The 13,937-nt window shown below is 46.3% G+C and overlaps 6 protein-coding genes across 6 annotated transcripts; 4 read left to right on the top strand and 2 right to left on the bottom strand.

Moving 5' to 3' along the window:
• Positions 1–784: 784 nt before the first annotated feature.
• Positions 785–1,045, top strand: C8R40DRAFT_992820 (uncharacterized protein; the record flags this gene model as incomplete). The annotated part of the gene is made up of 1 exon (XM_046236742.1): positions 785–1,045. A coding segment is annotated over one exon (261 nt), but the record flags the coding sequence as incomplete, so codon positions are not given.
• A 4,943-nt stretch (positions 1,046–5,988) lies between these two features.
• C8R40DRAFT_1068394 (uncharacterized protein) lies at positions 5,989–6,736 on the top strand (the record flags this gene model as incomplete). Its single annotated transcript, XM_046226005.1, has 2 exons — positions 5,989–6,112; positions 6,177–6,736. The coding sequence occupies 2 exons, from the start codon at positions 5,989–5,991 to the stop codon at positions 6,734–6,736; spliced, it is 684 nt and encodes a 227-aa protein (XP_046087690.1).
• A 2,767-nt stretch (positions 6,737–9,503) lies between these two features.
• C8R40DRAFT_1169129 (uncharacterized protein) lies at positions 9,504–10,168 on the top strand (the record flags this gene model as incomplete). Its single annotated transcript, XM_046231325.1, has 4 exons — positions 9,504–9,626; positions 9,711–9,865; positions 9,959–10,037; positions 10,106–10,168. The coding sequence occupies 4 exons, from the start codon at positions 9,504–9,506 to the stop codon at positions 10,166–10,168; spliced, it is 420 nt and encodes a 139-aa protein (XP_046087689.1).
• Positions 10,169–11,227: 1,059 nt separating this feature from the next.
• C8R40DRAFT_1169128 (uncharacterized protein) lies at positions 11,228–11,804 on the bottom strand (the record flags this gene model as incomplete). The annotated part of the gene is made up of 2 exons (XM_046231324.1): positions 11,228–11,692; positions 11,745–11,804. The coding sequence occupies 2 exons, from the start codon at positions 11,802–11,804 to the stop codon at positions 11,228–11,230; spliced, it is 525 nt and encodes a 174-aa protein (XP_046087688.1).
• A 131-nt stretch (positions 11,805–11,935) lies between these two features.
• C8R40DRAFT_1097825 (uncharacterized protein) lies at positions 11,936–13,032 on the bottom strand. The gene is made up of 5 exons (XM_046227787.1): positions 12,830–13,032; positions 12,738–12,778; positions 12,649–12,680; positions 12,483–12,581; positions 11,936–12,430 (listed from the first exon to the last, which is right to left on the bottom strand). The coding sequence occupies exons 1-5, from the start codon at positions 12,995–12,997 to the stop codon at positions 12,333–12,335; spliced, it is 438 nt and encodes a 145-aa protein (XP_046087687.1). The 5' UTR covers positions 12,998–13,032; the 3' UTR covers positions 11,936–12,332.
• Positions 13,033–13,245: 213 nt separating this feature from the next.
• On the top strand, positions 13,246–13,500 carry C8R40DRAFT_1041915 (ribosomal protein L39e; the record flags this gene model as incomplete). Its single annotated transcript, XM_046224033.1, has 3 exons — positions 13,246–13,304; positions 13,352–13,397; positions 13,453–13,500. Coding segments are annotated over 3 exons (153 nt in total), but the record flags the coding sequence as incomplete, so codon positions are not given.
• Positions 13,501–13,937: the final 437 nt, after the last annotated feature.

Raw genomic sequence — 13,937 nt, 5'->3', positions numbered from 1 at the left:
CTTGTGTTTGCTAGCTCAACTTACTACATGTACATATTCTATATTCTGGAAGCACTTGTAACGTTGTACGTCAGGGTATAGGCTGAAATAGTCTCGATCCATTGATATACAATATCTCGTCCGAGTACAACAAGATACCCAAAACCCAAACAGTATACCCGAAAGGAGGAGAGATAAACGTCCGTTTGAAGCAGTTCGCACTTAACAGAAAGTGATCGTGAGGCCGACCTTTCGCAAGGATGTGTGAGCGCTGCACAAGTAAACTGACGATTTACTCACAGAACTATACCAAGAGATTATTGTCAGACTAAAGCAAAGATATCCCTGCTTCTCGTTGAAGAAAGTCCAGGTGACGGAAAGCAAAGCGTATCCGATTTGAGGAAACACATGACATTGAGAGGTGCAAGAGAACAAAAATGCTCAGGGGAGCAAGGAATTGTATTACAATTATTTGTCTATCTCGACCTTTCACTGTCTTCCGTTGTATACGTTCCCTTGCGATTTGTAGAGCGATCCGCCGAAAGATGTAGGAGAAATGCCCTCAATTGAGAAACGAAGGGAAAGACCATGAAGGTCACATCTCCGGGCCGGCAACAAATCGGCATCTATAACATATCAATATTCCCACACTCGGCTCTCATCCAATCAAATTTTACCGCCACTTGCCTTTCAGGAGGAAAAACCGGCACACAGCATGACTAGTATTGTGGGCTCAACAATCAGCTCGACTATCTTCTCCGCCAACTCTACTTCATTAGGACTCAATGACCGAACTGCTTTCTTCATGGACAACATCTTCGCTATAGGCTTTGGTCTTTCTCTCCGTTTCCTCATCACACTCATTTCGCGAGACTCCCCCTCGTCCTTGAAAGTAACAGGAACTCTGGTCGGCCTCTGGGAAGGCATTGTTTTATTGCATTTTACGCAGAAATGGCCTCGATCGTACGACCCGTATGTTGCTTATGGCGTGAGGATGTTCGTGGATCTTTTGGTTACTGAGAGTGTACCGAGGATGGTTTTGGTCGCGATATGGACCGGGTTAGGGATGGTATTGGCGGATGTTGGTCCGGGAGTATGGAAGGATTCGGGCGGGAGGAGAATTTGGAGTCGGTTCAAGAGGGACATGAAGGTTATGGGGAGAAGGATGCCGAGAATGCCTATGATAGCGATACCGTTCTTGGATCGACCCAGGACAGTGAGGTTCGTTCCTTCATCAAGGAGTAGAACAACATCTGTGGTCTCACCGACTTCATCTGCGGTTTCTGGACCTACATATTCTGTTGTGTCGACAGCCACTGCTCCTACTGCTCCTACTGCGACGACTAGGACAGTACCTCGATTTGCCGGTACCCCTGCTGCATCTGTTTATTCCACGACGACAACGTCAAGTACAACAGCTTCCTCTGTGACTCCTCCTGAACCAACAGAACCTCCTGTATCAACAGGGCCTGCTGTCTCTGTCCATCCTCCCACACCTGGAACCACTCCCACTCCCCGTAAGACCCGGGTACCCGGGCATTTCATGCGAGATTCGGAGACAGAAACGGAAATAACTACACTGCCGAGGAACAGGCTATCGAGGAGGAAATTTCCTTACACAGGTCCCTCAACAAATTCTTCCGGCTCTGCCTCTGGGTTGACGACAGACAACGAACTACTCGGCACTTCTCGCGGGTCAAGATATTCTTTGTTCCCTGTTAGTACCAAGAAACCCGATTTACGGCTCACAGAATCCGATTCGGACGATGACGAAGGCGACGACGATACGTCCTCTACTACGACAGAGACGCCCACTCCCGATGCAGGTACATTAAGGGATATTTCTCTCGAAGTCGTGGAAGCTGCTGAAGCAGAACAATCAGAGCAGTTAGATCAAATTACCCCCACGCAGTCACCCGTAACCACAGAACATCCTATCCTCCCTACCCTACCAGACACTACTAACGACCTCAACGGCAATAACAACGAACTGCTCATTACGGGTATCGACCTCCCTACCGTGCCTAAAACGCCTTTGCCACCTGCCGATCAGGTTCCGGATATACCTGATGTGGATGTTGATTACGATAGTTGGGAAAAGGTTGAAAAGGAAACTCCGTTCGAGTTTCCTTTGAAAAAGTGGAATACCAAAGGGAAGGCCAAGGTCAAGGACGACGAACTCGATGCTAAGAGCGAGGTCAGCGTCGAAGGGAAAGGCAAAGCCAAGGACGACGAACTCGATGCTAAGAGTGAGTTCAGCGTCAAAGGCAAAGCCAAGGACGAAGGGCTCGATGCTAAGAGCGAGGTCAGCGTCAAAGGGAAAGGCAAAGCCAAGGACGACGAACTCGATGCTAAGAATGAGTTCAGCGTCAAAAGCAAAGCCAAAGAAGAAGGGCTCGATTCAAAGAGTGAGTTCAGCATTAGAGGAAAAGGCACGGTCAAGGACGACGAATTTGATGCTAAGAGTGAGTTCAGCGTCAAAGGGAAAGGGAAGACCAAGACTGTAACGCCTGCCCTCAAGCTCGCACCTGGAGTACAAGCAGCACAACCTCGATCCCAGCATCCTACTCCAGGTCCACCCGAAAGCAAGACACCAGAGCCTATCACCCCCATTCCCCCCCGCTTACCACCCAAAGAGAACTCCAAGCCGGTCAACACCTCTAATTCCTCTTCTTTCAACTTCTCCACCAATCAAGATCCCAAACCCCTCATAGACCCCAAGAAATCTACCCTTATCTCCTCTGCGAAACCCGAAAAAGCCATGTCCGAACCTGGATGGCTCGATTCCTTTGGCGACTTGGTTGGTAAGAACAAGAATAAGACAGGGAAACCGACCAAGACGAAATCTGTCGTGTCAGCGGTTTCTTCGGTCGCCGGGATTACCGATGCGTTCGTTAAGCCTGGCGCTACCGGAGCTGGGGCTGGTACCGGATGGGGATTAGGAAGTGCTGGTCGGTCACCGTTGAGCGGAAACGCGACACCTCCAGCAGCGGATGAGACGAAAAGCAACTCCTGGAGTAATCCTTGGGGTAGTGTGAAGGCCAATACCAAGGCCCCTTCCGAGATCAACGCATCGGTAGATAAACACAAATCAGAACGATCCCGACCCTCTCCCCCGCCAACATGGTCGCAGACATTCCCTGATGGTGCTCCGAATTTGTTTCCAGATGACTCCGCGTCGGGGTATCAGGATTTCACTACAGATAAGGATAAGAAGGAGAAGGAGGGAGGATCATTTGTTGGTGGTGCTACTACTGGTAACATCACACCTTCCGCCAAAGCTGCCTCCACCAAAGCACCTTCTGCGAAAGCACCTTCCACTGTGTCGGTGTCTCCTAAAGGAACACCCGAGCTTCCTCAACCGATGCCACCTTCCGTTAAAGCGCTATCAGCGAAAGCACTCTCCACAGTGTCAGTATCTCCTAAAGAACGCTCTGCGTCCCCTCGAACCGCGCCTAAACTTGACGATGGCGCCGCAGGCGATTCATCCAGCCCTCCGGAAAACGAGACAAACGATAACGAAGCGGAGAAGGCTAAAGAAAAAGCGAAAACAGAGGCAGACGCGAAAGAAGAAGAGGCGGAGGAGGAGAAGGAAGTAGACTCTGATACCGAACTTCTTCCGTCGAATGCTTCTTCCTCCGCAAAACTGGAGTTATCGTTGGATCTCCTGAAGCAGATCAATGGATTGCGGAAGGTTCAGAAACAGGGAGATGGATATGATAAGCAGATCGCGAAACAGATACGGAAGCTTGAGAGAAGGGTCGAGAGAATTTCGAATACCGGTATGTGTCAATTCTCTTCTACAATCGTCTTCAGGCGAAAGATTCACCGTGCTTAGATTGGACCTCCTCCAAAGAAAGCAATACACTAGAGGTATCCCCCAACCTGAAAATCGCCATAGAGGAGATCGAAGACCGACTATGGAAGCTCCTGACCAACAAAGATGCAAGAAATATTGGGTATACTCGTTTAGAAGTGACGATGCCCAAGGCGGCGAAAGGGAACAAAAGCAAGACGCAACAATTCAAATCTGCTATGAATGAGGCGTTGGATAGGTCAGTAACGGGTTAATCTCACTCTTTGCTTCGCTCTATGCTGTTTTGTTTTTTCTTCGCTTTGCTTTCAGCCTTCTTTTTCAATTAATTAACACAACTTTTTCATCATCCCTATTATTTTGATAGTCGTGGACTCGAGTACATTGAAGACTCAAACAACGGGCGACTTCTATACATCACTATCCCGTTCAAAACTGGTCTGGAGGAAGGTAACGAGCCATAGGCTCCCCCGTTCCCTTGATGCGCCGTCGTTTATCGTCCCGATAAAACTCAAGATGACTCGACTTTTCATGAACAACGATACGACCATGATAGGAATATCTTTGGGCGTCGAAGAAGAACTCACTATAACTTTAGATCATGACAGTTACGCGATACGAAATAGTGGATATGGCTATTCTCTTCACTCATCTCGTTTACGGATATCTACCTAACCATCACCACAATCTCTGTGCCTATCCACGCCCACATCTCCACATGCGCACACCATTTTTCTCTATCCCCTGCTACTGAAATGTTCTGCCTTGTTTTGCAACTTGTATTACCTCCACTCTCTCGTCAAAGTCATTCCTATCTCTTTTGTCTATGTCGTTCTATTGAATCTCTTTATATCTTTTACTTTTTCTTTTCTCGTCTCTGTTTTGCCAATGTTTGTTTACAACTTTTATCGCTCTATTTGTTAAATTGATGCTTATTTGAATATCATCCGGTGCATTCTTGGGCATGTAGTGGTCGCGTTCGCTTTGCATTCCCCAAATGTCTGCGAAAGGTCTCTAGTTCAAATCCGAATTTGTCCATAAGATGTTTGGAGGCAACAAAGTTTTGTCCACGACATCATCGTATACTGGAAATTGCGGCACCCGCCTCTCGCTACGGTTCAAGACAACAATGAGGAAATTGCAGAAGGAGTCGTCGATAGCTAAACATTCCCACATCTTACTTTCCTGCATTTTTGAAAATTCGCCTCTCTCCCTTTCTCCGCTTCTCTCTGGCACTCGTACTTCTTCATACTACTCGCATACTTCTCGCATACATCGGTGTAGGATATTGGTTGTCTTTCTAAGTGTCTGCCGGACTCCTTCTCTTACCTACTGATCTGAGATCTCTTACTCGTACTCCGACTCTTCTCACTCTAACTGTTACCTGTACTCATACTCATACGTCGAGCTTAAACGGAAGTTTACGCAAGGCTAATAGCAGGTGAGTTTAGCTCTCAGTGTTCATCGTTCGCACCTCGCTAAGGCCATCTCTACCTACAGGCTCGCATGGGCCCGCCCTCCTGAGGTCTACAAGTGAGATGGCCGCTTAGCAGTGCTACATCCCAACCGGTAGGAGAATTCATTACTCAGATTTTTTGACACCTATGTAGTATTCGCTGCCGTGCTCTACCGAATATAAGTACTTACATTGGGCTTCTTTTTCTCGCCTCTCTCTTTTCTTCCCTCACCGATTGTACTAGGTATGCTCAGTCAATGTCCTTATATTCTTGTACATATGTCTCATAGTCATCTCTCTCTTTTCTTCCCTCACCGATTGTACTAGCTGTAGTACATTGTTTTTTCTACCCTGCTTCTACCTTCCCTTCGCGTGGGTTGAGCTCGCTGTTGTCAACTTACCGTAACCGGTGTTCCGATGCCGGACCTGGGACGGAGCCGTGTATCAATCTACATTGTACATATCAATCAATCTATCTGTGTAACAGTTTTGTTACAACGGGGAGCACCGACGGCCGACGCTGAAGGGAGGCTATGACACGCTAAGCGCTGATACGACATCGCAGATTCACAGCCATCCACGATCCCTCTCATATAAAGTACAGACTTCATTTTGAAGTATCCTCAACGCTGGTCCGGTACGTGGCTCTTTGTCTCTTTTCAATCGCTATTTCCCTACTCACCCTTGTCTCCACAGTTATTCCAAAATTCGCTGGTCGTTCATTTTGAACTCGTTATCCATGCTCCTCCTACAAGTTCCACCTCGATTACTTTCTGTATATAGTCTGCTTGTTACCACGCTCCTCGGTATCACAGTAGTTGCAGTTCCCCTGATAGCTCCTGCTCCAGATATCGAACGGCGAGGTAAGCAATACTGAAAAGAAAGATATCACCGGGAAAATAAAACTGATCATTCATGTATATATAGGAACCTATCCACAACGGCCAATTATCGTGCTGGCAGCCAAAATCATGGACAAAGATGACTCGGACTACGTTCGAATCAATGAGAGATCCCTCACAGCAAAACTATGGCTCACCCTTTTCGTTGGTGCGCACAGAGGCTACGAGGTCGTACGCGGCTCCAATCCTTTGAAAATCACATCAAATATCGCGAGTCCGCGGAAGAGCAGTTCCGGCAGTAATTCGCGCAAGCCCAAAATCGATCGAAGTCGCTTGTTAACGTTGGGGAAAGATTCCGCTTCTTCACTGGAGGGAACCCTTAACGATGACCATCTTCTTCGAGAGATAGTCTGGAGAACTATAGGAGATGCTCAGGAACTCATACAGGCTATCAAAAAGCTGAAACCCGAGTCTACCGTGCTCGAGATTACCGATGATTTGAGCCATATTGCTGCTACCTTCGAATATCTGACGTTGGTCAAGAACAATGGTGTTGACCCAGTATTGGACGCGGACGATCTGAAGAAAGGGCAGGCAATACTTCGAAAGATGAGGGCTTTGAGGTCTGGGGAGAAGTCGCGTTGATGGTGTTCTGTTCTTTGTGGTCACTCGCCTGTACCGTAGTACGAAGCGTTACAGAAGTGTACTCTCCTGGAACCAAATACTCGATTCAGCCATGACTTGCGTGTTGACCCGGGAAAGGGTGACATTGAGCAACGTGGATGAAAACTGACTGAGGATGTGCGAATCGAAAATAGCGCTGAACTTTTGCCGGAATGAATCACGGCAGTTTCGCGTTCTTTAACTCTAACCAATCGGTACTGAGATCGTCGGTCATGCTGCAAGTTATCGTGCTTCTCAAGTAACGCGTCGTTCGAGGGAGGATGTTAAGGCTCAAGGTGCAATGTTGGAGAATGATTGGAATATATTGAATAAAGAGACTTGGACGGTGGACCAGAGATTGGCAGTTCTGCAAAGAGACGACCAGAGAAGGGAAGAGGGATATATTGTCGGCCTCTCGCAATCTGCTTTTTCGACAACATCAAATGCTGTATCGGTATCCTGATGGAACTTGTGGAGGAGCATGTCGCGGCTTTGAAGGAGGCGTATATACCTTGCGAAACCGTCTCGAATCTTGCTTCCAGTATAAGCTCAACATCCGCTGTACCTTTTCATGAACAATCACTCGAAAAAGGACAATCCGAATTTCAGTCATCGGCACTCCCGAATCTTCAACACCAGCCCATCTAATTGTGGGGGCAGGGCAGGAAAGATACAATTCCGCCATAGCTGCATCGAGTCTCGACTTAGCTTCCCCGCGCCTTCGAATAAACAACCATATTTTAAGGAAGGATTGCCCGAATTTCTCTCTTCGGCTGCGACCGAATCTTCGATGCCGGGCCAATTGGAGGAGCAAAGCTGGAAAGACACGACTCCGCCGTAACAGAGCTACGTAGCTCCTACAGCTTTCCCAGAAACTTCCTCGGATGCTTCGACGTATCAAGTACCTCCTCTGAAACTTCACAGGATCTGAATTCGCTACGGAGGCTCGTGACATGTTGGGCGACGTCGATTCAGAACTGGGTCTGAATCTTGCTCGTTCGCTTGCAGAAGACATCTCGCACTCTAATTAGGCCAATTTCAAGTATCCAAGGTTCGTCACGATATGCCGAAATAAATATGGTGCTTTGATAGACTCAATTGATGCTTGCTGCGTTTGTAGGGTTTATAGACATGCAACTTCACGCTGAATATTCCGCGTCGAAAAACCGTCACATTTGCATACCTCGTTGGCAAATGAAGGTATGTCGGTCTTTTCTTCAAATATTGTTGTACTTGAATTTCATTTATGGCCAAGTCTTGAGATCCGCACTGGGCCGGTTGTGGCTTGCCGAGAGTATTTTGAACATCTTAATCGGATTTTTTTTGCAGCTGATTCTATCAGCTAAGTACATGAAGGTGCGTTGGAGGCGAAATGGAGTCCAACCGGTCTATCTATCTCCCTCTCTTCGTCTTCTTCTCAGAAAGCCAATGTTATGCGGAAAAAGTGTCAGTCTCTCCACCATCCACCACGCTACTTCAGCAGATCATTCTTTCGTCACTTGGCTATTGTGCGTTGTGCTTGGGGGAAAAGATTACCCAAGGTACTGTTTCTTGATGGGAGCTTCTCCGCTGGTAAAGCGTGAACGTTGCATCAGAAAATCCACTTGGGCAATTTATTCTGCAGTTAACTTCCTCGGAACTGGGAAATCGGAATTACAAAGTACATGTACGGTTTGGTAAGCATGGCGCAAGATTTCTCTCCATTCATGCGTGCTAATGAATAATCACTTATAGTAAAGCAGATTATCCTTCGGGAAACCCACTGTCAAGATTGCACGGCACGCCCAACATCTGGAGTTCTACTCCGTGAATAGTACTGAATGTCGTTCATCATGTTGGCCTAAACTTTAGAATGGTTCCAGAAATCCTAAAGGACGTTCCAATCTCATCGTTGACTGGGATCTCCGTCCCCTTTTTTGTACGACGTTTCCCAATCATGTAGAACGTGTACCTACGGGTTCTAGTGTGCACGCTGCTTGGGAGAAACCTTAGAGTCCAATGAATTGAATCTTGATTGACCTCAACTGTCAATGAATCCAGGTCCTGGATGATTGTTGTTGTTGAACTCAAAGTAAGTGACTTCCATTTGTCGGCATCCTTTCTGCTAATGCTCCCAACTCATTCTTAGGACTCAAAATAATTTAACGGAGATAAATAAGATTTATCTTGGACAGAATTTACGATCCCCAATCGGAAAGTTTCACGACCACGGTAGTCAGAGTGAAATACTACTACTCTCTGAACCAAAGGTATTGACTAAAAAAATTCGTGCCACTGATGATGTATTTGGCTTTAGTGAATCGTATGAGTTTTGTGGTTCTTCTAAGTACCTATTCAAAAGTTGAAGTCAGGAATGTTGGGCCTGATTCCGTTCGAACTGGGTTATGAGTCACAATGACCAGCGATTACTTCCAGGCTGGCATATCCATAATCCACAGCGGTAGGCGTACGCACAATAACTAAGTTCTTACACTAATCTGGCTCGGTGGTGTTCTTCATCCGAAACGAGTCTGGACAGGGAGACAGAAAGCTGGCATGCACCAATTTCAACGCCTCAACTACTTTTTGTCCTACCCAAGTGGGTTAACTCTCTCATCGTCAGAGCAAGTCTCGCATATCTTTACAAAGCTTCCGTATTTGGTTGAACGTCTTGGGTATAAAGACTGAGGAAAACTTGCCTTCAAGAATTATCTCATTATCCTCACTCACTTTCACTCACACCAACCCAGTCAAGCTCTTCATTTTCATCATGTCCGTCGCTGTTCCTCCCGGTCTCTACCAAGTTCAGGTCACCAGTAATACCAACCAGAAGGTTGCAGGACCTGCTTCTGCTGGAGGCAACATCACTGTTAATACCTCTACTGCTCAAGTTGTAAGTGAACAAGGCTCTGGCGTAGACCATCGACTCCTTTCGCCCCGTTCTTGTTTCAATTATCACTGACAATTTCGACATTAGTGGCAAATTACTGGTGACGGAGTGATCACATCGTTCCAGACTGGAAGCTCTGCTTCCCAAGCTCGGACACCGAATGTCCCTGCTATTTCGGGAAACAATGTAGTCGCTGATGCTGGAACTATCGCCCAGCAATGGATCATTTCGGGAGCTAATCTGTAAGTGGTGTCTTTTTTTGAATGTCCACAGTTTTGCCACTGGGAGAGCTCGAAAATGAAGATCATGGGTTGATTTGTACATTCATTTCCTAGCATTTCTAACACCTATTGGACCGGATATGTCATGACCAGCGATGGAACTCAGCTTTTCTGGGGTGTCGATGGCAGTAATGTAAGTCATGCACAATAACTCATCCCGTCTGGAGCTAACGTAGCTTTGCGTTGTGTTCATCTTTGCAGAACGTACGCGTTACAGGAACTACTGCCAAGACTCAGTTCAGCTTCATTCCTATCGCTGTCTAGGTTACTTGCCACCAGTATCCTTGATCCAGATAGTGTCATTCTTCTATATTCTCTTCTCATTGCATGAACGTATCAGGGAACCATTGAAGTTGTTCAACACAATGCATTGGAACCCATAGTGTACATATTCATGTATTCCAGCTGGTAAATAAATCTTGTTCAAATGCATTTCCGAAACCCGTACATCGAGGTGCTTGATAATTTTTATCCCACACCTCTACTGTACATAGCTATCAGCACATCCTCGAAGCCTATCTGCGAGCCTTGAGGGCGTTCAATACACAACGCAACAACTCAATATTCCGTGCAATGCCAGAAAGCCAATGTGATTGATATTGGCAGGTTAGCCCATGTGCATTTCACTCCTTACCTCTACTAGAAACAGTAGGACATTAAGATTTTCGAGGCTTTCTGTAGGAATTACACAGGCTTACTTCACATTCAAGTTGATACCAGATTGATATCATGTTCAACGCCATTGAGTAATGTTGTACAGTACTGACTTGAACATCCGATGAAGGAATTCACGTCTGAAGCAATCCCGGGGCATTGCTGAGGCACAAATACTAGAGATCTCACATTCCGTTTAGAAAGGGAGCACCAGCCTCAGCCTTGAAAGCCGTAGAAGCTGTGCCACTCTAAAGGCTGCTTGTGATCCAGTCATCCACTAGCGAGAGGGAAGGGAAGTCGGTGTATGGATTTGAATGAGCATTACATCTGAGGCAGAAGACAATGGGAAGGACGTTGAGAATATTCAGTTAATACGCACATTGTAGGCTGCAGATAAATGATTGTGAAGACCAACTCCGATGCGATAGAACTTTTCTATACTGACCGGCGGCGCCCAGCACTAGGGAAGCAGGCGTGACATCGACATCCCAGGCAGCAAGGGCGAAGTTTCATGCAAAGGACTTCTCGCTCAAACGCATCATCAAGTATATAGGAGATGTACGTGCTAGAAGAACGGATGGCAAACGAAATGAAGAAAATACTTGTGTGGGTATGATACGAAATGACAATAATCCAAATGTGGCTTTGCCGGAGATTCAGTTCATGTACTCAGTGGATTGAATCTATAAGGAGGAAAAACCACTGCGGCCTCTGTGCGGCAAGGTATTCACCGAATCTTTCCTTGATAATCCGAATAACATCTTCCTCTTCATCGTCCTCCAGCTCTGTGACGCTAATGTGGTGGGAATTATAGAGCGCAATCGTGTAGTCATACTTTGGTGACAAAGGTAGTATACGCTGGAGCTTGAAGCGACAATGAGCACTCAAGTCCTCCATAACGTCGTCCATGATGTAGTGCCACAAGCTCGCTCGGTTGTCCATTGGCGGTGGTCGAGGGAGTTGATGTCTTTGGTGGTAGTCGATAAAATCTTGTATATCCAGACCAAACCCGTAGAATAACTTCCGGGGTTTGATGTATCCAGGCTCAAGCCTCCAACGTCGGACGTTGAAACGGTATTCTTCAGGAAGCGTCTTTTCCGTGTAACATTTCGGAAGGTCTTCAGGTTTAATCCGCTGTGGAAAGCAAGTTTGTAAAAATGAAACAAGCAGTGTGAACATTGCTCACACTTTTTGCGGGATTCGGACGCGGGCACGGGTTATAGATCTCTTCGTCTGGGATATACATGGATGGTAGCTTTGGAAGGTATGTATCTCAACAGAAGTTGTAAGTTTTGACCTTGCTTGCGCGCGTGAAGATTTTACCACGCTTTTTCAGATTATCACTTGGTCTCACGTTAGATTATCTTATCTGCACACCTTCTCATACCCACTATTACAACGATTTCAGTCGTACAATGTTCGTTTTGTTCAACACAATGCCTTGGAACGCGTAATATGTGTGTATGTATTCATGTATTCCAGCTGGAACATAAATCATTTGAATCACTTGCTTGTTATATGTAAAGAACTTCGATTCCTTGAGGTTTCCTTCTAACATCCGCCATTACCAATAAAGAATCGTACGAAACCTTGGTTTGTCGACATTTCCTTGCAATATATGTACCAAAATTGGTGGTGGAATAAAGTGTGGTGGCGGCAAAAAATCCGGACCAGTAGTAAATATTCGGGGTTGTGCACAAGTGTTCATCATATGATTTCAGACCACGTAGTGTTTTACACATAGTTTCTCTTATATGTAATGGCCAATGCTCAGTTACAGTTCGTCGCGAGACCTAGGATTTAATTCCATGAGCTCCGTCTTGAACACGAGAGCAGAGTTGGCAGGGATGACATTTCCAAATCCACGTGAGCCTAGAAGAAAATCAGTACGTGAGAAGCATGGTATACGTGGAAGAGCTCATACCGTATGCCATGTGAGCAGGAATGGTAAGAAGTCGTATTTCCCCGACGCACATTCCTTGAAGTCCTTCGTCCCAGCCTTTGATGACTTGTCCGACACCAACTACAAAAAACAGAGATAAAGGAGGTCGGCCATTCAGAGAATGTAACAAAAATTGGGTTTCGCTTACGCTTCAGCGGGAGAGGACTGTTGCGGTCGTAGCTGGGAAGTGAGGTCAGCATACTTGTGTTGAGAAGCGATGATAATTGCAATATGTACCTCGAGTCAAATTTGGCTCCAGTTGCATGTAATGTTCCGGTCTGTTGATGATTTGAACATCAAGTCGTTCGGAAGTATGAACAAGCACGCACGTAGTGAACCTTGATTTGGTCTTCAGTTCCAGCCTTCAACGTGCAGACCTCGGGCATGTAGATAGTCTCAATCACTAGTTCAGTTGGAGGTTCGGGGGAGGAGGCGTCCTGCGCATAGCCAGTAGCGGCGGCGACGAGAAGACATAGAACCCAGTTGTGAATCTGCATCTTGGGAGACTTGAGAAGAAGCGCGCACGGACACGTCACGAAATTGGAAATATCACGTTGCTCAGGTGACTGTGCTTATTTCAGTCTTCGAGGGTTCAGCCACACATGCATAAACAACTGTACAGTTCGTGATCACACGAACTCTATTTTTTCCTGTCCACTGAAACCCGTCTCGCGTTCCACTTATCATGGTATGGTTTTATTCTAGTTAGATTGCTGCTCGATTGGTTAAATAATAATATTTTTAGCCTTCCCAAAAGACTTTCCGCACCAAGCGTATTCTCGCAAAAGCTTCCCGCCAGAACAGGTATGGACCCATTTGGATTTCTAAACGATAGACATTGACTACCACAGACCCATCCCTCAGTGGTTCCGTCTGAAGACTGACACAAAAATCCAGGTGCGTGATTTGAATGTTCCTAGGATCTAACTAAGACTTGTGGATTATTTTGCAGTATAACGCCAAGAGACGTCACTGGAGAAGAACTAAGCTCAACATCTAGAGCGGATTGTATGGGGAAGTTGGGATACTTCAGAGAGAGCGAGGGTGTTTTGACGAACTACAAATAATGTGCATATGCTTCTAGGCCTATACATGCTCTATGTCCTTTACCAATGTGGACCAGTTTTGCGCACGCCCTTTGCGTCGCTTCCGGATCTGTGTACAACATTTGGGAAGCAATATAATTCAATATTTCTCCCCTTTGACTGTCACAATTAACGATGTACGTTTGTGCGTGTCGTCTAACTTTTGCGAGGTCACAATTCTACTGCAAGTCTTTCGATTACCATCTCGTCGAGAAGCCAGGAGATTGTAGCTCGAAGTAGAGCATGTGGAAGTTGTCACTGTCAGAACACCCCCGTGATTTGCTTATGAAGATGCACCTCGGTTTACGCTGGTTAAAGTTTCTTTATAACTAACTGCGAACAAGGCTTCGAA

This window comes from Lentinula edodes (assembly GCF_021015755.1).
Source record: "Lentinula edodes strain Le(Bin) 0899 ss11 chromosome Unknown C8R40scaffold_12, whole genome shotgun sequence".
Lineage (NCBI taxonomy): Eukaryota > Fungi > Basidiomycota > Agaricomycetes > Agaricales > Omphalotaceae > Lentinula > Lentinula edodes.
The sequence above is the reverse complement of the archived record's forward strand: the minus strand, read 5'-3'. Positions and strand labels throughout refer to the sequence as shown.